The sequence below is a fragment of the Vulpes vulpes genome, chromosome 1, assembly GCF_048418805.1.
Source record: "Vulpes vulpes isolate BD-2025 chromosome 1, VulVul3, whole genome shotgun sequence".
NCBI lineage: Eukaryota > Metazoa > Chordata > Mammalia > Carnivora > Canidae > Vulpes > Vulpes vulpes.
In genome coordinates, this window is record NC_132780.1 from 5,547,840 (window position 1) to 5,571,411 (window position 23,572).

A 23,572-nucleotide genomic window follows, 5' to 3' on the forward strand; every position below is an offset into this window, starting at 1 on the left:
GCAGCTCCAGTTTATCAAGGGCTCTGTGTGCCCAGCGCTGGACTAAGCACATCAAGGCTCACACAGTCCCTGGGAGATAGTCGTCTCATTGCCCCGTTTCGAGACAGAGAAGCTGGAGCTCGGACAGGAATGGCCAAGCCCAGGCCTGCCCCACTCCCAAGGCCCACTCCCGGCGCTTTCTGTGGTCATCGGTCTCAGGCCTCCTCCTGCTTGTCCAAACCCTCATTCTTCTCTGGATGGAATTGGCTGTGGTTTTGCCCTGGGCCCATGTGGCGGGTGGGGGCAGGGGGCAGGAGTAAATCTGAGGCCTCCGGATTGCTGGTGGGCCCCCCAGCCCCTGAGCCTGGTGTTTCCACTTCCCGGGGCAGGACCAGGGGGCTGGAGGCAGAGCACTTGGTGACTCAGAGACTCCTTCCCACGCTTCCCTCGCGGGACAGCACCTTCGCGTGGTGCGTAGCTGCCTCTGACCCACCTCTATTACTAATACTTTCTTTAAGCCAGTTTACTTTCTTAAGTTTATTTTATGTTGCTACTGCAAGTGGAAAGCCGGGATCACTTGCCCCTAAATAGAAAGTGCCAGAAAACATAGCGAAGAAGCACACAGTGACGTTACATCATAGCTGGCTGCAGCTCCTGTGGTCAAAGGGAGGTTAGCAAGTATGAGGGAGGTGTTCAGGGCACACGAGCACAGAAATGGAGTCTTATTCTCTAACATAATCAGAAAGCTTCAGAGAAAACAGAAAAGGGCATGGCTCTTGCGGTGTGATTCAGACGTATTCAAAACCACGTTCCTGGGCCCGGACCCCCCACGCACGCCCATGTTCTACCTCCTGGGGGAACTACCCTCAGACATCTCTGGACCTAGAGGTCACCTCGTGTGGTCTGAAGGCACATGTATGAAATACCTGCTGTGAACCAAATAGAAGACTAAGTGCTTCCACATGCGTGATCTCATTGAATCCTTACCACAACCTGGGGGGCGGGGGAAAGCAGACGTTCCCATTTTACAGGTGAGGTGACTGAGGCCCAGGGCTGGTAAACACACACATAAGAGCATATTTGAAAACGATCGTGGTAAAGTGGTGCCGTCGGATTTGACCCCAAATAACTTTTTCTCCTACGTCCCCATCCCTCCTTTGGCATCCACAAATCTGACATGCCCGACCTCATGTCCAAGACCCTCTGATTTCAGCTTTTCTAAGTCACTACCTCATTCACTCCGTAAGGGTTTACTGGGTACCTACTGTGTGGCACACCTGTTCTAGGCGCAGGGGATAGAGCGTGGAAGAGGATCGCCTGAATCGCTCTCCTTAGGGAGCTCACAGTCATTGTGAGGAGGATGCACAACGAGCGTCTCAGGTGGTGACCACTAAGGAGGAAGAATAGTGCGAGGTAAGGGACTAGAGAAGACGGAGGATCTTAAATACGTCATCAGGAAAGGCTCTTTGAGATGTGACCTATGAACTGACACCCAGAGGAAGTGAGAGAGTGAGCCATGAGGATGTCTGGGGATGGAGGATCCCAAGTGGAGGGACAGCAGTGCAAAGGCCCCGGGGCAGGAACCTCCTTACTCTATTTAAGGACCATTGTGGCTGGAGCAGGTTGGGGGGGAAGGGGAGAGTTGGAGTCAAAAAGAAACCGACCCAGATGGGGGGGAACTTGGGGACTTGGGCCATTGTGAGGACTTTATCTCTTACTCTGAATGAGGTAGAACCAGTGGAGGGTTTTGACTGAGGAGGCCTATGGTCTGACTCAGCGTTAACAGGGTCCCTCTGACAGACAGGCCGGGGAAATAGGGGGCAGGAGGTGGGTACAGAGACCAGGAAGGAGGCTTCGTGGGGGTCAGGGGGACCCCCTCTCTCAAGCAGAGAGAGGAGATGAGGCCTTGGGTCTGGGTGGTGTCTCCGCTCCCCTGCATGGTGTCCTGGGCCTCGGACTGGCATCTGCTGGCTCCCTTGTGCGCAGTACCTATCGTGGAGCCGGGCTTCAAGCCCTAACTGCACCCTTTACTAGCTGGGAGCTTGACCCACCCGAGCAGCACCTTCCTTGTCTGTAAGAGGCAGGAATGCCAGGGTGAAGCGAGGTAATCCTCGCCAGGCACCCAGGGCAGTGGCTGGCACCCAGGAGCGCGCCCTCGGTGTTCCTGCTAGTGTTGGCCATGTTGATGTTGGGGTATCTCCTTGGCAGTTTAATTTTGAAAAACACAACACAGACACACACACACACACACACACACACACACACACACACACACACACCTCCTGAACGCAGACACTTCATTTTTAAAGAGGACTTGCTTGGAAGTAGCCCCCTCCCCTCCCTCCCCGAAGGTCCCAGGGAAGCAGGCCACCTCGCCAGCAGAGACCAGCAGCAAGGAAGTGCTCTTGACCAGGAGCCAGATCTTCGCCACTTACTAGCTCGGTGGCCTCAGGGGGACAGTCACGGTACCTGCCTCACAGGGAGCTCGGGGAGCTAGAGATGACGGAGAACGAATCATGCCTGTCAGCGCTCAGCACCCAGTAACGAGGGCCCCGCCTGAACTACCCTCCCCTCTCCTCCACATCCGTCTGCACAACCCGGCCCCTCCTCTCCTCACCCCCAGCCTGCCTCCACCTGTCCTCTCAGGTGCCTGGTTCTGGCTCCCACCTACTCCATGGCCAAAAGGGAAACCAAGTCTGCTCGAGGCAGGGGCCTGCCCTCTGTTAGCTGCCGGCCACTCGTGCCTGGCCTCGACCTCTCCTCTGGAACATGTTGGTCTAGGGGGACAATGGACATTGAACGAGCAAATATATCATCGCACCTTGTCCTAAGCACTGTGAAGAGACAAGATCAGCGCGCCAGGACAGAGGATGGGAAAGGCAGCCCTTTGGGCGGGTTGTGCGGTCAAGTAGCGGGCCCCTGCAGGGTGAGGAGGAGCCAACGCAGGGGGCCAGAGGGACACAAGGATGTTCCTAGCAGAGGGAGGGGACAGCAGGCCCCAAGGCAGAAGTGAGCCATGCCTCCTTACCCTTCAAAACCGGCTCAGTTCTTTCCCAGAAGCCTCCCAGGATTGACCCCACACACACGCACGCAGGATTATCCCATATGTCTCCAGCACTTTCGGGACCCCCATCCAAGTAAACCCAGCAAGAAAATGTGCGTACAGATGAAGTCAGGGAGAGCTTTCCCTGTGGGAAAGAATGATCCGCTCGCATATGCCCTTTCCAGAAGGGCCTCCTCCCGCTTGTAGGACACGAGCTCCAGCACAGAGTAGTAGGCCCTCAGTAAATGTGGGGTCTGAAGGAGTGCTTCTTGTTTATTAAAATGCAGGAAACGGACGAGCACCGTTTACTTTGAGAGGCACCCAAAACGTGTTGACGCGTGACTAGGTGGATAGACGGTGACAGATGGGCGTGCGACAAAGCAAGGAGAGCAGCGCGTTAGCGGCAGACCATGAGTGGGGGCTCCGCGGGCATCGGCTATAAAATTCTTTCACCTTTATGGTGCATTTGAAATCTTTTCAAATTAAAAATATTGTAGGGGAAGGGAAGGACCATATGTCACAAAAATGATGGTGTTCTACAAATCAGGAAAAATGCAGTGAACACGAAGCGTCGGGAACGTCCCCGTTACCGTGCACGTGCAGCCCCTGCCCCTCCTGGGGGTGCCTACTTCTTGTCGATGCATCTGATTCATCGCTTTGTATTTGCTTTCCTGGGAACCCCGCAAGGGCAATTTTTGTTCCCACCGGTGATGGAATTTTGGTGCTGGGAGCAGTGTTTGTCGTCCTCCCCTGCAGACAACCCTCCTCCCCATCTGTAGTAGGAAATTGTGGCCCCTAGAAGGAAAGGAAGCTGCCCACAGGCCCATGGCCCTAATAGGCGTGCACGTGCCCTAGCACCCAGCACCCAGGCCAGTGCTCGGCGGGCATTCTAGAAACTTTTTAGGCAACTATGAAAGGTCCGGTTCTGGCGGCGGACGGCCAAGGCGCTGGCCCCTCTGAGCCTCCGTTGTCCTCATCCATGCAATGGGGATCCCAAGAGGGCTTCTGCCTTTTGGGCTGTGAGAGGCTTAAATGGTTTTGGCTCTTCCCACAGCCCTGGGAGCTAGCTAGTGCTCAGTGAGCAGGAGCTGCACCATGCACCTGAAAACCGGGCCTTCTGTGTCCCCCGTTGCCGCCGTTGTAAAGAGGCCCGGCCTCCGGGCGTCCGTGTGCCTCCCCCCTGCACCTTTGGTGCTCGTCCCCCGTGCCAGGATCTCCCACACGCATGTCTTCTGTCTCCCCTACGCGCGATTCCCCACGACTTGATGCCAAACAGAAAAAAAAAATCTGTATTTTCAGAATATGCTTTGTGAGCTCTCAAGCCGTTTCCCCTCCACTTCCTGACTATGCGACCTTGGTGGTGTTTCTTAACCGGCGACAGCCTCCACGTGCCTCTCCGTAAAAAGGGGCAATACCAGAGCCTCTTACCTAACTGGGGGGTTGGGAGGATTCGGTGATGTCATGCGTGGAAAGCACCCAGCAGGGAGCCCAGCATTGCACAATAAATACAGGTTATCATTGTTTTCCTTTGGTGCCACACCCCCCACAGGAGGATGCTCCCTGCCACCTCCAGCCTTGGGCTCCACCTAGGTTCCCGCCATTCTCTTCCCTGGTGCTTCTGCCCCCACTGCTGGCCTGAAGGGGCCTTCTCTGCACAGATGCTCCTCTTAATGCCGAGCACGCACAGATTTTGCACAGTCGCGAAGCGTGGCTTGTCCCTGCGAGCGCCCTCTTGTATCTGGCCCTACTGACCTGGACTCTCCAGCTCGGCCCTCCTGTGCACCAGCCCCCAACTCCCTTGGCAAATAGCAAGAAAAGAGAAGCCTCCCCCCACCAGCCCTTCCTCGGGGAGCAGAGTGGACCATGATGAGAGTATATAAGGCGTCGTATTTATTCACAAATCCCAGTACAGCCCCCTCACGAACTCAGGAAGTCTGTCCCCCCCACCCCCAGGTCCCCCAGGTCATTTCAGCCAGTATGACAACAGGAATGTCAGTCTGCTGAGTGAGGCCAGTGCATCAGTTTAGAGAATGATGTTGGCGATGCTCTGGAAGAGAGGAGAGAGGGAATGAATGCGGGAACACAGCCCTGAGGGGATCAAGACCTCTGCCCTCTGGCCCCCTAGAGAAATGAGGGGGACATTGGTATTAGCTTCCCTGGCCTAGGAGTAGCTTATGTTCCGGGCAACGTCTTCAGGAAGGTGGCTCCTGGGTTCAGGAAGAACAGGGAGCCAGCCCTCCCAGGCAGGGGTGCCAGGGGCTGTGTGGGAGCCCAGGGCCTTGTCATTTTGCCTCAGGGGGTCCCCTGGCATCCCCACAGCCCAGGAATAAATGAGGCTGTGCCTTTGGGTTCTGGGCCCAACCACAGGGCTGTTCCCCACCCTCATCCTTTTGCCCCAGTCTCAAGCAGCTGACATGCTAAATGCAGAGAGAAATGCAAAGCTGGGACTTTGTTTTGGGCCCAGAGTAGGGCCAGGGTCCCACAGGAGCCTTCACACCGGGGTGGGGGTGGGTGGGAGGGGGTGGTCCTGTCAGCCAGGGAAAGGACAGGTTCCCACTCCCCGGCACACTGCTGTGAGGCAGCAGAGGGACTCACAGTGGGAGGAGGGAGGGAGAGAGGGAGGGGATCGAGGGGAGTGATGAGAAGCAGTGAGCACACTGAGGGGGGGCTTTAGCAGATGCCCCCCCATCCCGGGGTCCGTATTGCCAGCTTGCATTTGCCTCGGAGGGAATGGAAAGCAGCCAGAAGAGGAGAGCGGGGGATGAGGGACAAAGAGCAGAGGAAGAAAGGGAAGGCCGAGCTGGGAGACAGGTCTGATGTTTCTGCGAGGCTGAGTCTGTCCACAGAGGGAAGGGGGCGTGAGAACATCTCCCAAGACAGTGGACACGGGTTGACCGGCCGCGGGCACTCACCTGCCACAGAGTTGGGAAGCTGATGAAAGGCCTGTTGACCGAAGCCTGGAATTCGAGCACAAGAGGGTTGGTCACCAGCAGGTGCCCCACCGCCATCCCAGGAGGGCCCCGTCCCTCCCCTCCCAGGCCCCCCGGCGCTGGGGAGACTTACTCCAGATGTCAACGTGGTGGTTGCGCCCCCTCCGTGCTGGTGCTGGCCGGTGGAAACGCCTGGATGAGCGCCCTGCGGACCAAGCCCAGACTGTCATTACAACCCCTTGGCCCTTGGGGGGTCTCCCAAGTTCCTCTATCCCCGGTGACCTGCTGCCATCTAGGGTGACTGGGGCCCGGACGGGAGACATAGGCTAGCCTCCTCCCCCCTCATTGTCCGGAAAGAAAACCCAACGCCCATGTCACTGCGGGAATTCTGTGAGATGGGAAGAAGAGCCTGGAAGGATGTCTGGCCCTACTGACTAGTCTTCCCTCCCCCAATTCCCTTTTATTTCAGTTAATGAAATGCCCTCAGTTGCTGAGAAAAGCCTGACTGGAAACTGGAAAGGGGACCCCGAGGATCCATGCAAATCCTAGGACCACAGTCATCTCAGCCCCGACCCCAGCTCTGCCCTCTGTACACCCTCCCGCCTGACCCCTAACTTCAGTTGATCCCTGTCCTCGTTTTACCCCCCGAAACTCAGCTGTGCCTCTGCTGCTGCTGTGGCCAGCTTTGCATCCCGGAACAGCCCTCCCTCTCCTGACCTCTTCCAGTGAAGACTGCCACCTACGCAGCGCCCATTCGTCTACCGGCACACTGTCCGCAGGGTCCCTTCCTCCCCACCCCCCAGCCCTGGGGCCCTGCCTGGCCGCCCATGTAGCTATCGGCTTCCAGGTCTGGGCCGGTCCTCAAGACTCCTCGTGGAGACTGGAGAGGGGGAACTGAGGCAGGCAGGGGTCAGCCTTCTCCTATTCCCCAATGCCCCCTTGATGCCTGTTCCACTATGAATGGCACCCCTTGCCCCCCCCCCCGGGCCTCCAGTATTCGTTCCCTCAGCAGAAATGCTCCCCTTCCAGAAATCCTCCAGGAGATCTCCCCCCCCCTCCCCGACCGGGCGGGGGCGGGGAAGAGAAAGAACCCTTGTGCGCTAGCCACCTGCCCTTGGCAAATCCCCTTGAAACCTCACTTGAGCTTCTATTTCCTTATCTAAGAATCGGGGAGTCAGCATCCTCACCCTGACTACCTCAGAGGCTTGTTATGAAAATTAAACAGAATAGGGCTTATCTCTCCAAGCCATGCCTCACGCTTACTCTGATGCTCTGGGTTTTCTCAACACTCACTCCGTTTGCACTGCACGGGATCTTGACTCAGTAACTCTTTCCTGTTCCCCAGGAGAGACCCCATGTTCGTCTCCTTACACCCCCTGACTAGGAGGGCAGCTCTCTGAAGGTGGGGCTGGGTCCCTTTCACACTGTCTGATACAGGGCTTGGCGGACAAGATGGTTTGATCCATCTGACCAGCTGAGCCCCAGCTCCTTTGTAGGGAGATGAAGAGGAAGAAAGGGAACACGACCATAGAGCTCCCTGAGCTTCTTTGACTGAATGAAGGCTACATGGACTACCCCAATGTCCCAAGGGCTTAGCCTCTCCCTCCCCCGGCCCCTTCTTCCCATTTCCCCACCCCTGTTCACCTACATTCAGCAGCTGGTTGGCCTCCTTGCCGGCTTGGTTGACCCCATTATGAACATTCTGCGGCAACCTGTCCACCTCCTTCCCGGCCTGGCCAGCAGCATGGTGGACACCTTGGCCAAGTTTCTCCGCCTCCTTTCCAGCCTGGCCAGCAGCGTGGTGGACCCCTTGGCCAAATTTCTCTGCCTCCTTCCCGGCCTGGTTGACCCCATCGTGGACCCCTTGGACCACTTTGTCTGCCTCCTTTCCAGCCTGTTCAACGGCATGGTGAACTCCCTGGCCAAAGTGCTCCACCTCCTGCCCAGCCTGGTTGACCCCAGGATAGATCCCCTGGACTATTTTGTCTCCCTCTTTCCCAGCCTGCCCAGCAGCATGGTGGACCCCCTGACCAAACTTCTCCACCTCCTTTCCAGCCTGGTTAACTCCATGATGGACCCCCTGGCCAAACTTCTCTGCTTCTTTCCCAGCCTGGTTAACACCATGGTGGAGTCCCTGGCCAAACTTCTCTGCCTCCTTCCCAGCCTGGTCAACCCCATGGTGGACTCCTTGGATTATTTTGTCTCCCTCTTTCCCAGCCTGCCCAGCAGCATAGTGGACCCCCTGACCAAACTTCTCTGCCTCCTTCCCAGCCTGGTTAACCCCATGGTGGACCCCATGGCCAAACTTCTCTGCCTCGCTCCCAGCCTGGTTAACCCCATGGTGGACCCCCTGACCAAACTTCTCTGCCTCCTTCCCAGCCTGGTTAACCCCATGGTGGACCCCCTGACCAAACTTCTCTGCCTCCTTCCCAGCCTGGTTAACCCCATGGTGGACCCCCTGACCAAGCTTCTCTGCCTCCTTCCCAGCCTGGTTAACCCCATGATGGACCCCATGGCCAAACTTCTCTGCCTCGCTCCCAGCCTGGTTAACCCCATGGTGGACCCCCTGACCAAACTTCTCTGCCTCCTTTCCAGCCTGGTTAACCCCATGGTGGACCCCATGGCCAAACTTCTCTGCCTCACTCCCAGCCTGGTTAACGCCATGGTGGACCCCCTGACCAAACTTCTCTGCCTCGCTCCCAGCCTGGTTAACTCCATGATGAACCCCCTGACCAAACTTCTCTGCCTCCTTTCCAGCCTGGTTAACCCCATGGTGGACCCCATGGCCAAACTTCTCTGCCTCACTCCCAGCCTGGTTAACGCCATGGTGGACCCCCTGACCAAACTTCTCTGCCTCGCTCCCAGCCTGGTTAACTCCATGATGAACCCCCTGACCAAACTTCTCTGCCTCCTTTCCAGCCTGGTTAACCCCATGATGGACCCCATGGCCAAACTTCTCTGCCTCACTCCCAGCCTGGTTAACCCCATGGTGGACCCCCTGACCAAACTTCTCTGCCTCCTTCCCAGCCTGGTTAACTCCATGATGAACCCCCTGACCAAACTTCTCTGCCTCCTTTCCAGCCTGGTTAGCCCCATGATGGACCCCGTGGCCAAACTTCTCTGCCTCGTTCCCAGCCTGGTTAACCCCATGGTGGACCCCCTGACCAAACTTCTCTGCCTCCTTCCCAGCCTGGTTAACTCCATGATGGACCCCCTGACCAAACTTCTCTGCCTCCTTTCCAGCCTGGTTAACCCCATGATGGACCCCATGGCCAAACTTCTCTGCCTCACTCCCAGCCTGGTTAACCCCATGGTGGACCCCCTGACCAAACTTCTCCGCCTCCTTCCCAGCCTGGTTGACCCCATGATGGACCCCCTGAATCACTTTGTCTGCCTCCTTCCCAACCTGTCCAGCAGCGTTGTTGACCCCATGGACAAACTTCTCAGCTTCCTTTCCTGCTTGTCCGATGCCACTGTTGATCTCATGGGCTACCTTGTCCAAGCCGCTGTTGAGTCCCTGGACGCCTTTGTCCAGTTCCTTGCCGGCCTGGCTCCCCATGTGGCTAAGTCCATTAAAAACTTTCTCCACTTCCCTTCCAGCGTGAGTGATTCCATTATTGATGCCTTCCAGGGCCTTGCCCACCTCTCTCTCTGCATTGGTCAGCCCTCGGTTGATTCCTTCAATGACCTTCTCAATGGGGTCATCATTGGCCGCCCATCCAGGAAGAGCCCCCAATAGCAGTAGGAGGGAGCAGGAGCTGACCACACTGGCAAGGTGCATGCTGTTGGCAGGTTGGGGAGGATGCAGAGAGGAGCCAGGGAAGCAAAGCTGCTATTTATACTCTCCTTCCCTCCCTCTTCTCCACCCCTCATGACTCAATTACCCCTGTGAGGCATTGACTTGGTCCCCAGTCAGGGAGGTATTTCCCAGGGAGCTTTGAGTTGAGCAATGAAGAGGAGGAGGAAGAGAAGGTGAGTCATGAGTGGAGAACACTCACGTGGCATCTTTGCTCCTTGCCCAGCTCAGGCCCTCCACCCCAAAGCCCAGATGTCTGCCCTTCCAACCACCTCCTCTTTTCATTCCTCACCCACTATCCAGGCCTCCTCTCTCCCAACCCCACCAGTCACCCCCATCCCCAGGACCCAGGGCTGGTTCGTCACTCCTCTCAGGGGATGGAAGGATCCTGTTTCCCCAGCAGCAAGAATCTGGGAAGATGGGAGGTACAGTCAACGGGGAGGAGTACACTCTTGGAGAGTTGAGAGAGTCACCAGACTTTGCTCTTTCTGTTCTTGTTGACAACCCCCCATCCCAACTCTTACCACATCCCAGCCCCACAGGTCTTCTCCCCAGCCCACAGACACACCAGGCTCATCCCTGCCCCATGGCCTTTGCACTTGCTGTCCTCTCTGCCTGGAAGGCAGAACTCACATCTTCACGTGGTGGGTTCTTTCTCGTTCTGTTCTTGGTTCAAATGTCACCTCAAAAAAACCTTCCCTGGCCATCCCTCAGTTATCCTGGGTGATATCATCCCTTTGTTTTTATAGGCACGTACCACGATCCAAAATTATCTTTTATATTGTCTGCCTCACCTATCAGATTGTAAACTTCCAGAGGACAGGGCTTTTGTGTTGGTCACTGCTATATCCTCAATTTTTAGAACATTGCCTGGGGTCTAGTAAATATTTATTTATTGAACAAATGGGTGGATTAAAAGAAGCACTCCCAAAAGGTATGTGATGTAAGCACACATAGTATGCTTGCTAAGGGAAGCCAAGGGACGAGAGGCCAAGGCCGAGCCTGAGTCTCAGATGTTGATGGAGAGAAGGGTGCCTGGGTCCCCAGAGTAGTGGGGGGCCCCTCGGGGAGGGTTACAGACTTTGGAGCCAGGGTGCATTCTCATAACAGAACCTTGGCCGCCTGCTTCCCAGCCCTTGGGCAAGGGCAGAGGACCGATTGCCATGAGCTGGGACAGGACGCAGTGTCTCCTGAAAAGCCGGTTGAGGCAGCCACGGGGAGGGGCCGAGGACCTGGGGCAGCAGGAGACTGTCAGCCAGGACCTGGGCTGGAAGCCAGGAGCTCATCCTTCCCTCCCTCTTCCTCCTGGGGCCTCCTCAGTGCCGACCTAAAGCCCCGAGTGTTGACATGGTGGCACGGGTTGGAGGGGGATGGCGGGAGCCTGCCCTGGGCGGGAAGAGGGCCATGAGAAGGGAGGGCAGGCGTGGCCGGGAAGCCTGAGGCAGCACAGCCATGCGGGGCTAGTGCAGAGGCAGGCAGAGACCAGAAGAGCAAGAGCCAGTGGGTGTTAGGTAAGTTGGGTGCAGGGGTGAGAGATATTTGGGTTTTGGTGCCAAGGGGAGAGACGGAGAGGGGGTGGAGGTGGGATCACTGGTGGGAAGGCTGGCGGGAAGGAATGTGTAGGGCGTGAGCAAGTGGGGGCGCAGAGTTATGTGCGTGGGTGCCCAGGTGTGGTGAGAATCGCACGAGTTTTCAGGCTTTGCTCAAATGAGAGGGAGCAGGCCCGCTTCCCTCGGAGGCCCCACACTTCACCCCCGGGTCCTGGACACCCAGGCCAGAGACCGGGTCCTGGACACCCAGGCCAGAGACCCGGGAGCCTCTGTCGTTCCTAGACACTGCCTATAGAGGGTGACTAAGCATGCCACCTCTCCAAGCTGGGGCTCATTAAATCTGTTTTCCTGTCTCATGCTCCAGGGACAAAGTCAAATCCCTGGGCAACCTCAGGTGTGGCTCCCCTGGCCTCGTCCAGCACCTAAATGAGGGAGTTGTCCCTGCCAGGAGATTGCAGGGTGGGGAGGGGTGGGCCGTGAGCTGCAGACTCCAAATCCACCCGAGATTGGGGGGGTGGTTCTCCTCCCGAAAGGCTCTGCCCACCGCTCTCTCTGCCATCCCACCGTCTCCCTCAGCCCCATCTCTGTCCGTCCCATGCCCACTGGCCACTATTTGATTCGGGACTTTGGCATCTGTCCCCACGAGAGACTGGCCTGGAGTTGTCCTTCCGTGGCTGTTCCGCTGGTTTGGGTAATGCGAGCCTGCTGCTTTCCCAGAGGGAGGGAGCGGGGGAGGTTTCCAGGGCCCAGGGTCGAGGCCCCCCTGAGCGGCACTCCCAGGAAGTGTGCTAGCCAGTGGGCAGGGGCTCGAGCACCGAGCTGCCACCGAGCTGCCACCGGGCTGCCACCCGGCTTCCCCGCTGGGGTTAGGACCTGCACCAGCTCCTGCAGGCTGGCAAACACCTGCCCCCGATGCTTTGGCAGATCTTGCCCATAAAGTCATCCGGACCTGAATCAGCCTCGGGGAGGATAAATCTTAACTCCGGTTCTTCTCTTGTTGGCCTACTCGGATTTGCCATTTCTTTTGCACCAGTGTGGATCCTTTATATTTTCTAAGAAAATCTTCAGTTGCGTCTAGCTTTTCCTATTCTTGTAAAGCTGTACAAAACCGACCCCCTTTCAGTCCTGGCTTTCTTCGTGTGACCTTCCACACCCCGCATACCCTCCCCCATCATATGTGTTAAGTTTGTCCCCCCTCTTTGTTTACTTAATACCTGCATTTTGGTCTTGGGTCACTGAAATTCCCCATCGGTACACCCGATTTCTTTTCAGTTCCACCTCTCCGGGCCACCCAAGCAGGAGAGCCTCACCCTCGCCTGTCCCATTGCAGGTGCTTGGCAAACTGAGTTCCCATGAAGGCTTGGGGAAGGAAGAGGTTATGTCATTGTGCCCCTTCTTGCTTTACACCTCTATCTGGGATGACGACTCCTTCCCAGCCCAAACCCCTCCACCCCCTAACTCTTGGTCACAGCTGTGTGTCAGCCAGCCCTGCAGGTGAAGGTGCCTGTGAATCACAGATGTGCAAATGAGCCCCCACCCTCAGCGCGTTAAAAGGAGGCATCTGTCCTGTTGGTCCCCCGAAGCTGCTGTGTGCCAGTCACGGTTCTAGGCAGCGGCGGAGGCCCCGTGGTGAACAGCGACACAGCAAATAGATCAATAACTAGATCATGACAAACTACATGGGAAGAAGGGGGTGCACTGAGGGGATCTGGCCTGGAGGTCACTTAAATTCAAGATTGGGAATCCGAAGAAATGGGAGGAGGCGATATTGATGTGTTCGTTCTGGCATTGACTGAGCGAGCACCCTGTAGGTCCCAAACCTTCTTCTAGTCAATGGGATAGAAAAGCGAAGGGACACGAGCTCTCCGCCGCTCTCCGCCACTCTGCAGCGTACGGTGTGGTGGGCACAGACAACTGGCAAGAAAACGAGTGAACAGGATGGCTTTTCAGAGAGAGACAGATGCTGTGAGGCAAATAAAAATGTAGAGCGTGTAGTAGCTTTGCACATTGGAGCACCTGACCCAGGAAGGGAAGTCAGAGGAGGCTTCCTGGGAGGGGAGGACATGGAGGGGTGAGGGCCCCAGCGACAGTGACTGAGGGAGGAGAGCACTTTACAGGGCGTTAGGAGGGTCCCTCTGAAAGGGCGGCACCTGAGGGAAACCAGGAGGCCTCGAGCAAGGACGGGGCAGGGCTTTCCGGGCCAGAGGAAGCAGCTTGGGTAGCTCACCCCCGGGTGGGGCGAGGGGGCGAGGGGCAGCACAGGCAGGGCGCCCAGGGAGAAGGGGGGGCCAGGAGAGGGCTTTGAGGACCAGGGTAAAAAGCTGGATTCTATGCTAGACGCCAGTGGTGGCCTCGGGACGCTGGGGCAAGGCATGCGGACGTCACGCGCTCCGCCGCCGCCTCTGTGACATCACCGGGCACTGTGACGTCGCGGCGAGAAGCTCGCGCCACTAGCCTGGGGCACGGGGCGCCGCAGTGTAACATCGCGGCGGGTGCCCGGGCGGCTCGGCCATGAAACCTTAGGCCATGTCGAAACGCGACATCGTCCTCACCAATGTCACCGTTGTCCAGCTGCTGCGACAGCCGTGCCCTGGTGAGGGAGGCGGCGGGGCCACCCACCCCGGAAAGGAAAGGGGAGGCAGGGCGGTGGGGGGCCCCCGCGGCGCGCGTGCACCAGGGAGGGGGCGGGAGGCGGCCGCGGCGCCCCCCTCCGTCCCTCCCCCTGCCCCTGCTCCCTGCCCCTGCCGTCCGGTCCCCCCAGGCCTTGGCGCCCTGGGCGGTGGACCGAGGCAAGGGGGGGCCAGGCTCCTCCCGGGCGCCGGCCTGCGCTCCCCGCAGCTCCCAACCCCTGGGGAGGCCGGTGTGTTCACTGTCCCCACTCGCCGGGGCCACCGAGCGAGCCAAGCCGCTGCCCTGGGGCTCAGCGCCGAGGAGCCACCGACCCCGAGCCCCCACCGCCCACCCCCGGGCGGCCCCACCGCATCCAGCCCGAGGGGCGCACACGCCCCAGCCCGTGAACCCAGGCCGAGGCCACGCCGCATTCCCTCGCGGCCTCCGCACTGGCCGCGGGCCCGGTGGGCGGGACGCCAGGGTCGGGGGCGGTGGGAGGGCCCCCCAGGAAGCAGGTTCTCTGCTGCGGGCTGCGAACCTCCTCCCTGCCCAGCACCCGCTCTGTGACCTCGGGCCTCGGTTTCCCCTCCGCAAGGTGGATTTATAGCACATGCCTTGCAGCCCTGGCCCCCGGAGCCCGGGCAGCACCTAGCCGGTGGCTGCGCCCAGGAAATGGGAGCGGCTGCCTAATTAGGAGAGGGCCCGGGCCCTTGTTTCACCTACCAGGTGATGCTTCATCACTGAAGCTCCTTCGGGCTCTTCCTTCCCAGTGCAGCAGCTTTCCTCCAGTCAGCGCACCCCACCCCTGGACCAGGCGGGGGGAGCCTGGGGGAAGGTGGGAGAGGAGAACCAGCTGTTTTCTTTGGAAAGGTCGTGGGGTGGGCTCAGATTCCCACTCAACCCACATGAACAGATCTCGCCCCTTTCCTGGTAGTGGAAGCAGAGCCCCCAGAAATGCAAACATCCTAGGGTCACCAAAACCACAGGGTCACTGCCACAAATGAAGAACTGGTGTTGCCACAGGAAACCCACAGTCCAGGCTCAGGCCACATAGTCTGCGGCAGCCCGTGGAGGTCAGGGAGACCCAGAGGCCAGGTGGCCCCGGCTCCTAGCCCAGCACCTCCCAGTGCCCTTGACTCTGGCGCCGAGTGCAGCGGCCACCTTCCTCCTCCAGCTCTTCTCCAACCTCTCTGTCTTCCTTTTCCTCACAACCACTCTTAGCAGCAACTTCCTCCCGCTGCTGAGGTCAGCACCTATTGGGGGGTGAGATCTGAGCCTTTGATAGTGGCCCCCAGCCAGGTCAGATGTGGCACCAGTTAACAGGCCAGAGAGGTCTCTGACTTGCTCAAAACTACACAGCTGGCAGGTGACTGAGCAGGGGTGATAGTCAGGCCTGATTCCCAGCTGGAAACCCTCTGCCGGCCAGGCCCCCAGACTGGTGCCTCCACATCCCCCCCCCCCCCACCGCCCAAGCCCTAGTCTACAGCCCTGCTAGCACGCCTCCGAGCAGTGGGGGGCTTCAGATGCAGGACGGGAGTGGAAGTGTGTACCTTTGGAGAGGTGGAAGCTGGCGTGGATTTCCACTCGTTTCATGTGATGATACCCCTGTATTGCCTCTGTGGATCACCAGAGTTATCCTCTGTGGATCACCTGGAGTGCTTTTAGAACCAGGATTCCTGGGCCTCAGTGTAGACCTACTGAGTCAGATTTCCCCAGGAAGAGGCCTGCCCTGGGGTTCTTATCCTAACAGCTTGGGGTCCGCTGAGCTAAAGCAATTATCAGATGAGTTTGGGAAATGATCTTTGAAATACTCATTTAAGTGGAGTGTTTCCTAGACTCTCTCAATAGCATTACATGCATCACCTCACTCAATCATCACAGTGACTCTCAGAGAGAAGTACTATCATCGTCATTTGCCAGAGCAGGAAACTGAGGCACAGACAATATCATCCCCATGTGTGATTGTTAAAAACGTGGACTGAGTTAGACTCTCCAGGGAAGGGTCCCTGGCATTGGTGGGGGGGGGGGGTGGTGGTTAATTATTTATTTATTTATTTATTCATTTATTCATGAGAGACACAGAGAGAGAGGCAGAGACACAGGCATTAGGAGAAGCAGGCTCCATGCGGGGAGCCGGACGTGGGACTCGATCCCAGGACCCTGGGATCACGACCTGAGCCAAAGGCAAACATTCAACCACCGAGCCACCGGGGCATCCGTGGCATTGGTGTTTTAAAGCAAGCCCACCCCCTGCTCACTGAGTGCATCGTGTAGGGTGGGGAAACACTGAGCCAGGTGGTCGGCCACCAGGGGTAGGCCACCACAGCAAGGGGTTCCGGGTGGCCAAAATGGCTCATTCCCTCCCACTGTGACGATGCAGTTCATTGTCCCCACCCGATCCCCAACAGTGACCAGAGCACCGCCTCCGCCAGAGCCCAAAGTTGAGGCAGAGCCTGAGCCAGAGCCGGAGCCCAAACCTGAGCCAGTCAAGGAGGAACCCCCGCCTCCTCCTCAACCTAAGAAGGCTCCTGTGGGTCGGAAGCTGACCGTGGGCATCAATGGGTGAGCTGGCCCCGGCCCGAGCGCCCAGCCTTCCCTCTGGCTGCTGCCCGGGGCATCCCCCCACTTCTCGCCATCAGCGCTGTCATTCTGCCGACCCTTAGGAAGCACAGGGAAGGGGTAGACAGGGCTCGGCCCTCAGAGAGCTCACATTCTGCCGGGAAGACAACAATCAAATAAGGCACGCGACAGTCCAGTGACACGAGTAGAACAGGAGTCGGGTACAGTTAGCAGCAAGGACCGCGGTAGCCAGCTCTGAGGTGGGGGCAGCTCAGTGCGCTCGGAACAGGCAGGAATCTGTGTGGGGAGCAAGCAAGGGAGCCAAGGGGAAGGAGGGGGAGAGCTGGCAGGGGCCTAGCAGGCCGCGGTAAGCAGCCTGGACCTGACTACGGAGTTAGAGCCGAGGAGCTTTTCAAGCCAAGTGACATAATCTGCCCTGAAGTTCTACAAGATCCTCCCAGCTCCAGAGTCAGGAAGAGGAGGGCGGGATGGATGGGTAGAGGAAGCAGGAAAAGCATTAAGGGGCCGGAGAGGACACGTGGGCAAGAGAAGACAGTGCCTGCACTGCGCCGCCGCCTCTGGGAGTCCCACCCAACCCCCTAGAGCGCACCTCCTGTTAGCCCTTTCTCTCCCATCCCTCCTCTGCCTGCTGGCGAGGACTCTGAGCACCGCCCCCGCCACCCTTGTCCCTGGACAGATTTGGACGCATCGGTCGCCTGGTGCTACGCGCCTGCATACAGAAGGGTGTTAAGGTGGTGGCAGTGAATGACCCATTCATTGACCCAGAATATATGGTGAGCAGCAGGCAGAAGGTAGAGCTGGGAAGGGGGTGGGGAGGAGAGCTCCGTGGAAGGCTCCCAGATGCCATGTGGAACCTTCATGGGGGGGGGGGGGGGGACTCCCTAGGGCTGCTCACTCCTCTACCCTTGCCACCCAAGACTGGGAGCCATCCTGTCGCCCGCAGGTGTACATGTTTAAATATGACTCCACCCACGGCCGGTACAAGGGGAGCGTGGAGCACAGGAACGGAAAGCTGGTGGTAGACAACCAGGAGATCAGCGTCTTCCAGTGGTAAGGGCAGCTCTCGGACTCGGGCCCGCAGCATATCCATGCAGGAGCTGTAGAAAGGACTAGAACGGGACTCCAACCACTCACATGGGGGCCAGGATCCCCCAAACTGTGTGCACGCATGCCCCTGGGTACTGGGGTGGAGAGGGGTTTCCGAGAAGTCCCCGACCCCTAAAATGGTTCAACAGCACTAATCTAGAAAGGTGTCCCACTCTACTCAAACTACTTTTTATTTAACACACATTTACATGCTTTCTCACAGGCGTAGCAACTCAATATGTTTAACCCCCAACTTCTGATTCTCCTTCAACCCCCAAACCCATTCACGTCCCTTCCCAGGAAACGGCACCACCACCTAGCCAACCGTTTCCGCTCGGTTCTTACACAGCAGCCACAGGGGCCTTTTAAAAACATCAACTGGACTTGGTGACTCCCCTACTTAAATCCTCCGACGGCATCCCATCCCCCCTGAATAAAACCCCAGGTCCTGATGGGGACCCCCTGCCTTTCCATGTTGTCCCAACCGTGCCAGTCACCTCTGGAGACCCTAAACCAGACCTCTGACACTCGGGCAATGCTGCCGAGTACCCATGTCACACGGTTCACACTGATAGTAATACCCTTCCTTCCATTTATTTATTTATTTGGTTGGTTGGTTGGGGTTTTTTTTCCCATTTATTTATTTATTTTTATTGGAGTTCAATTTGCCAACATCTAGCATAACACCCAGTGCCCATCCCGTCAAGTGCCCCCCTCAGTGCCCGCCACCCAGTCCTTCCTTCCATTTAAAGATAGGTTTAGAATCTGTAAATCAAAAGCAATCGGGTTAGATGTTTAATATGCTTCAAATATAAACTTTTAAGATAACAAAAAAATTAAAAATAAAAAAAAATGGGAACCCCGAACCTGTAATCAGAGGTTCCCTTTCTAAATATAGAAGTTAGCAGCCTCGGCTGGACCCCTGGGCCCGAGACTTTCCCACGCACCTGTGCATGCGCCCCGGACAGGTCCCTCTGGCACAGCCGCGGGGCGGGGGAGGGGGGGACCGGGATCGGTGAGGATGAGAAGCGGACCCAAGTCTGGAATCGAAACACCAAACACGATTCCCACAGGGCAGTCACTGCTCAGACGTCCCGGTCCTCTCCTTACTGAGCCTGGCACTCCTGCCACCCGGGCAGCCTCCGCGCCCTCCGGGCCCCCACACCGCTGCCCCCTCGGTGTGCACCCTGCACCCACGAGCTGCCTTCTCTGGCGACTCCCTCCAGGCATCCGTACTTCAGCCCTTCCTAGTTGGGTGACCTTGGGCAGGGGACTGCCCTTGTCCTAGCACTTGTCCTTCCTGCGGCTTCTGATGGGGATGATGATCACACCCACCACAGCCGGAGGTAAAAGGCGTGTGGGGACAGTGGGAAGGACATTGTCCCACAGGCCACAGCGTCCTCGCCAGGAAGGCCCTCTCGCTTTGTGTCACCACCACTGCTCTGCACAGACGCAGGCCCTGACTCTGGGTAGACTCAGTACTTCCTTGAAGAATGAATGAGCGGAATCCTCAAACAGCCCTCTGGGCAGAAGGGCAGGGCCCAGGACAGCCTGGGGAAGGGGCTGGGGTCCTCTAGGGTGCCCGTTCGCCCCTCCCCTCCGCCCTGGTGCCGGCTCCTCTGAGAAATGCCAGCAACAGCACTTCCTCCTCAGGTCACCAGGGTACAGGGAGAGCACTTAGGACACGGGCACATGGTAGGCGTTCAGTAAAGGTGTGTAGAATGCCTAACAAAAAAACCCCACAAGCACTGACTGAAGCCCTCTGGAGGGAGCAGGCTCATGGCACAGAATCTAGAAGACCAGAGAGATGCCAACAAATCATCACAGAAAGTACCACGGTGGTGGTAAACGCTGTGAGGGGAATAACCTAGTACACAGTTTATCCCTTTATCACTTGTGGGCTAAAGCCAAACAGGAAAGAACAACAGGTGGTTTGATGTTGCAAATACGAACATTTGATACCAAGTAGAAATGTGAACTTCTCGAACAGGAAACAAAAATCTCCTTTACCTTCTTTAAAAAAAAAAAATACAAGATTTACTTATGTTTTATTTTTTTAATCTTTAAGTTTTTTTTGTTTTTTTTTTAATTTATTAGAGACACAGAGAAAGAGGCAGAGACACAGGCAGAGGGAGAAGCAGGCTCCATGCAGGGAGCCTGACGTGGGACTTGATCCTGGGGCTCCAGGATCATGCCCTGGGCTGAAGGTGGTGCTAAACCCTGAGCCACCGGGGCTGCCCTTATGTTTTAGAGAGAGAAAAAGAGCCAGGGGGCGAGAGAGGGGAAATCCAAGCAGACTCCAGGCTGAGCGCAGAGCACGACATGGGGCTCGACAGGGCTCGATCCCATTACCCCGAGGTCACGACCCAGGCCCAAACCAAGAGCTGGCCACCCAGGCGCCCCTCCTCTACCTTTCTCATGCAAACCACTAGCCCCTGCTGGCCCCAGGGCTGCCTCAAGCCTCAGGGACTTGCCCAGCCCCTGGCAGCAGGCTCCTGGTGCAGGGGCCGTGTGGTAAAGACAGGAGGGGCTAGGAGGGTCGTGCGGAGGGTGCCAGGGCTGGGGCCCAGGAGCAGCGGGGCAGGCCTCACCTTCCTGGGGTCCGTTCTGTGCGGTGTATGCAGAATGGGCCTGACCTGGTTAGGAGCAGTCAGGGATGGTCCCGCTGGGCGTCGGAGGCCTGAGTCAGGGAGGTGGCAGCTTGTACCTGGGCATAGCAGAGGTGGTAAAGCCAAAGAGGGAAGAGTGGCCTGCAAGGTGGAGTTGGTGATGAAAGGTGAGACCAGCAGGGTGCAATCCATCGGGCCACTAGGATGCTGGGGTGGGGGGGGAAGAGATGGGTGCAGGCCGGGTAGGAAGGCGTCTGGTTGGCCTTCGAGCGGTGAAGGCCATGCCTGTAAGGCAGGGCCGCGCTGGAAGAGCCCGGCTCAGGCGCTGCCACCCCTCCACAGCAAGCAGCCCCGAGACATTCCCTGGAAGTCTGTCGGGAACCCCTTTGTGGTGGAGTCCACAGGCGTGTACCTGTCCTTAGAGGAAGCTTCAGTAAGTGGGGGACAGGTGCCCAGACACCTGTGGGGGGGTAGGGGGTGTGGAGGCGGCCCTCGAAGCACCCCCTGCCACCTGTGCTCCTCCTCTAGGGCCACATCGAGGCAGGCGCCTTGCGTGTGGTCATCTCCGCACCCTCACCGGATGCACCCATGTTTGTCATGGGGGTAAACGAGAAGAGCTATGATCCTGCCTCCATGAAAGTCGTCAGGTAATGGGCAGCACCCTTCTTAAGGGTGTGAGTGGCACCCAGAGGACATGCCAGCCTCCCCCTCTTCACCCCCGCTCCCAGTAGACCCCTGGTGCTGCTTCACATCTCCTTTCCCAAAGCCTTGACGCCGTCATGTCACCGTTTCCCTAAAACTCCCGGTTAGGACAGCAGGACTCCCGGGGAACATGCTTGGGGCGCGTCCCCAGCTGTACCTCCAGCACCTCCCCTCAGCCTGAAGGGCACCCCAGTGATCCCCCAGTGATCCCCCTCCTCCCCATCCTGACGTCCGCAAGACCAGGCCTGTGTGCATAACCCGAGAGAGGCGAGGGTGCAGGGCTGGCTCTGCGACTCACCTCACACTGCCCTTGCACACCTGGCCCGTTTCAGCAATGCATCCTGCACCACCAACTGCCTGGCGCCCCTTGCCAAGGTCATCCATGAGCGATTTGGGATCTTGGAAGGGCTGATGGTGAGCTGGGAGACAGAGGCTGCCAGGAGGGGTGGCAGGGAAACTCCACCTCTTCCCAGGATTGGCTTAGCGTGGGGGGTTAAGAGGGAGAGAGCCGGTTTCAGGGGGAGGAGCCAAGTGGTGAAGTCTCTTAAAACACTGTGCGACCTTCAGACAGGCCGGCCCCTGGCCTGTACCCGACCCTCCCGGGGTCTGTGGACTTCCCCACCCAGGTCACCACCTCAGGCCTGGGAGCTTAGGAGAAGGGCTCAGCTCGGCCTTCTTCTTCCCCAAGACCACAGTTCATTCCTATACTGCCACCCAGAAGACTGTGGACGGGCCATCAAAGAAGGCCTGGCGAGATGGCCGGGGCGCCCACCAGAACATCATCCCAGCCTCCACGGGGGCTGCCAAGGCCGTTGGCAAAGTCATCCCAGACCTCAAAGGGTATGAAGGCAGAAAGCTGCAACCAGGGTTGGGAATACGCCCCCAGGAGGACTGGACTGGCCCCCAATCCTTGAGGGGAAAGTAGAGACTAGGTGGGATGGATGGAGAAGTCCTGGGTTCCGACTCCCACCCCTAATGTGGGATTTTCCAGGAAGCTGACAGGAATGGCGTTCCGGGTGCCAACCCCAGACGTATCTGTTGTGGACCTGACCTGCCGCCTGGCCCAGCCCACCCCGTACGAGGCCATCAAAGAGGCCATCAAAGCGGCAGCCAAGGGGCCCCTCGCTGGCATCCTTGCCTACACCGAGGATGAGGTAGGGCTGAGGGGGGGGGACCATGGGAAGAGCCCTCTGGGGAGGAAAGGTGATTTTCCTGTTGCCGAAGAGCCGCTCACGTCGTATCAAGATAGGGGCTGCAGGGCTGGGGAGGTCTGGAGGGCTGCTCTTCCCGCCTCAGGGTCTTTGCACTTGCTGCTCCTTTGGTCTGAACAGCTTTTCTTCCCGGTGGCCAAGCAGTCGGGCCTCAGCTGCTCCAAGCCTCGATTTCAGCTTCTGTCCTCAGTGAGATATTCTCCTTCTGACCCTCTTACTTGAAGTTCCCTTTCACGGTCAGCGTTGGCGCCGCTAGCATGTGCACCACAGGAAAGCAGGGACTTGGGGGCTCCGTGGCTCCAGCCATCTCCCCGGGGCCTGGCACTTCAGCTGCCCAGTGCGTGCCTCAGGAACAAGACAGTGGCTCCCACTTTTCAACAATCGGTCAGGGTAGGCCAGGCCAGGCGCCTTCCCTGTAAGGAACGGCTGTCACCATGCATTTGCTCCCGGTCGCGCCATCTCTGCGCTTCCACCTTTGGTGCTGTCTCGGCTTTAGCTCCTACAGGTCCACTCTCAGCAGACTCTCTTGTTTTAAGGAAATCAGATCACAGCCCCTCCCATTGCTGGAAACCTTCCTCTGTGGCCCGACACCACACTAGGGCCAACCCCCGGGTTGGGTGGGGGGCCTGTGCTGTAGCTCCTTCCACCTCGGGCACTAGACCTCCAGACCCAGCCTCCGAGGGCGCCTCTGTGCTGGCCGGGACGTGACTGCTGCAGCCTCAGGGTGTTTGTGCTCTTCGCCCGTTGGCCGCAGGCCAAGCCCCCGCGTGCCTTCCTCCGCGGCCCCCAGAACCTGGACACAGCAGGGCTCCCGGACACTGTAGGCGAAGCGGTGGCCAGGTGCCTAAGAGCCGGAGCCTGGGCTCCTGGAGGTCCTTGCTCCGCGCCCACACTCATCTTTGAAATTCGGACGCCCAGGTCGTGTCCACGGACTTTGTGGGCAACACCCACTCGTCCATCTTCGACGCTAACGCCGGCATCGCGCTCAACAACAGCTTCGTGAAGCTCATTTCCTGGTGAGGTGGTTGGGGTCCGCGGGGGGGGGGGGTGCGGACCAGGAGCGGTCGGGAGGGGGGCCCTGACCCGCCGCCCCGCTCCCAGGTACGACAACGAGTTCGGCTACAGTCACCGGGTGGTGGACCTCCTCGGCTACATGTTCAACCGTGACCAGTGACGCAGGACGGCCCCCGTCCGCTCCCCTGGGCTCCCGGGCCGGAACCCGTGCCCCCCGTTCCCGCCCTCGCCTCCCCCGGGGCGGGAGGGCGCCCCGCTGTGAAATAAAAACGCAGAGTGCTCCCAGCCGCGCCCGTGTCGCTGCGCCGGTCCCACTGGGGACACGGGCGCCCGCACGGCCCCGCCCCGGCCCCGCCCCGGCCCCGCCCCGGCCCCGCCCCGGCCCCGCCCCGGCCCCGCCCCGGCCCCGCCCCGGCCCCGCCCCCAGCCTGGCTCCGCGCCGGCGCACTGGGGCCGCGCAGA

At 58.5% G+C, this 23,572-nt stretch overlaps 2 protein-coding genes and 1 long non-coding RNA gene across 7 annotated transcripts; 1 reads left to right on the forward strand and 2 right to left on the reverse strand.

Moving 5' to 3' along the window:
* Nucleotides 1–4,889: 4,889 nt before the first annotated feature.
* On the reverse strand, nt 4,890–9,757 carry SBSN (suprabasin). Of its 3 annotated transcripts, XM_072751127.1 has the most exons (6): nt 8,765–9,756; nt 8,063–8,710; nt 7,601–8,008; nt 6,086–6,157; nt 5,935–5,979; nt 4,890–5,069 (listed from the first exon to the last, which is right to left on the reverse strand). In XM_072751127.1, the coding sequence occupies exons 1-6, from the start codon at nt 9,731–9,733 to the stop codon at nt 5,046–5,048; spliced, it is 2,166 nt and encodes a 721-aa protein (XP_072607228.1). In that variant the 5' UTR covers nt 9,734–9,756; the 3' UTR covers nt 4,890–5,045. The 3 variants fall into 3 exon arrangements, with proteins under 3 accessions (XP_072607228.1, XP_072607225.1, XP_025866002.2); XM_072751124.1 differs by having other exon boundaries at nt 8,063–9,742; XM_026010217.2 differs by having other exon boundaries at nt 7,601–9,757.
* Nucleotides 9,758–13,724: 3,967 nt separating this feature from the next.
* On the forward strand, nt 13,725–23,334 carry GAPDHS (glyceraldehyde-3-phosphate dehydrogenase, spermatogenic). Of its 3 annotated transcripts, XM_072751146.1 has the most exons (11): nt 13,773–13,891; nt 16,317–16,470; nt 17,165–17,261; nt 17,432–17,538; nt 20,526–20,616; nt 20,712–20,830; nt 21,218–21,299; nt 21,574–21,725; nt 21,877–22,039; nt 23,015–23,112; nt 23,198–23,334. In XM_072751146.1, exons 1-11 carry the CDS (start codon nt 13,825–13,827, stop codon nt 23,268–23,270), a joined length of 1,203 nt encoding a protein of 400 aa, XP_072607247.1. In that variant the 5' UTR covers nt 13,773–13,824; the 3' UTR covers nt 23,271–23,334. The 3 variants fall into 3 exon arrangements, with proteins under 3 accessions (XP_025866100.2, XP_025866097.2, XP_072607247.1); XM_026010312.2 differs by lacking the exons at nt 23,015–23,112; nt 23,198–23,334 and having other exon boundaries at nt 13,772–13,891; nt 21,877–22,318; XM_026010315.2 differs by lacking the exons at nt 16,317–16,470; nt 17,165–17,261; nt 23,015–23,112; nt 23,198–23,334 and having other exon boundaries at nt 13,725–13,891; nt 21,877–22,318.
* LOC140598016 (uncharacterized) lies at nt 19,616–21,578 on the reverse strand. Its single transcript, XR_012000182.1, has 2 exons — nt 21,184–21,578; nt 19,616–20,324 (listed from the first exon to the last, which is right to left on the reverse strand). It is a non-coding gene; the product is annotated as an uncharacterized lncRNA (long non-coding RNA).
* Nucleotides 23,335–23,572: the final 238 nt, after the last annotated feature.

Excerpts from the sequence above, each read along its gene's own strand:
- GAPDHS (XM_026010312.2), top strand. The coding sequence starts at position 13,825 with ATGTCGAAACGCGACATCGTCCTCACCAATGTCACCGTTGTCCAGCTG. Across the intron at positions 16,471-17,164 it reads CTGACCGTGGGCATCAATGG|ATTTGGACGCATCGGTCGCC; the intron begins GTGAGCTGGCCC and ends GTCCCTGGACAG. Across the intron at positions 21,300-21,573 it reads GGATCTTGGAAGGGCTGATG|ACCACAGTTCATTCCTATAC; the intron begins GTGAGCTGGGAG and ends TTCTTCCCCAAG.
- SBSN (XM_026010217.2), bottom strand. The coding sequence starts at position 9,733 with ATGCACCTTGCCAGTGTGGTCAGCTCCTGCTCCCTCCTACTGCTATTG. Across the intron at positions 6,158-7,600 it reads AGGCCAACCAGCTGCTGAAT|GGCGCTCATCCAGGCGTTTC; the intron begins GTAGGTGAACAG and ends CTTGGTCCGCAG. Across the intron at positions 5,980-6,085 it reads CCACCACGTTGACATCTGGA|GCTTCGGTCAACAGGCCTTT; the intron begins GTAAGTCTCCCC and ends CTCGAATTCCAG.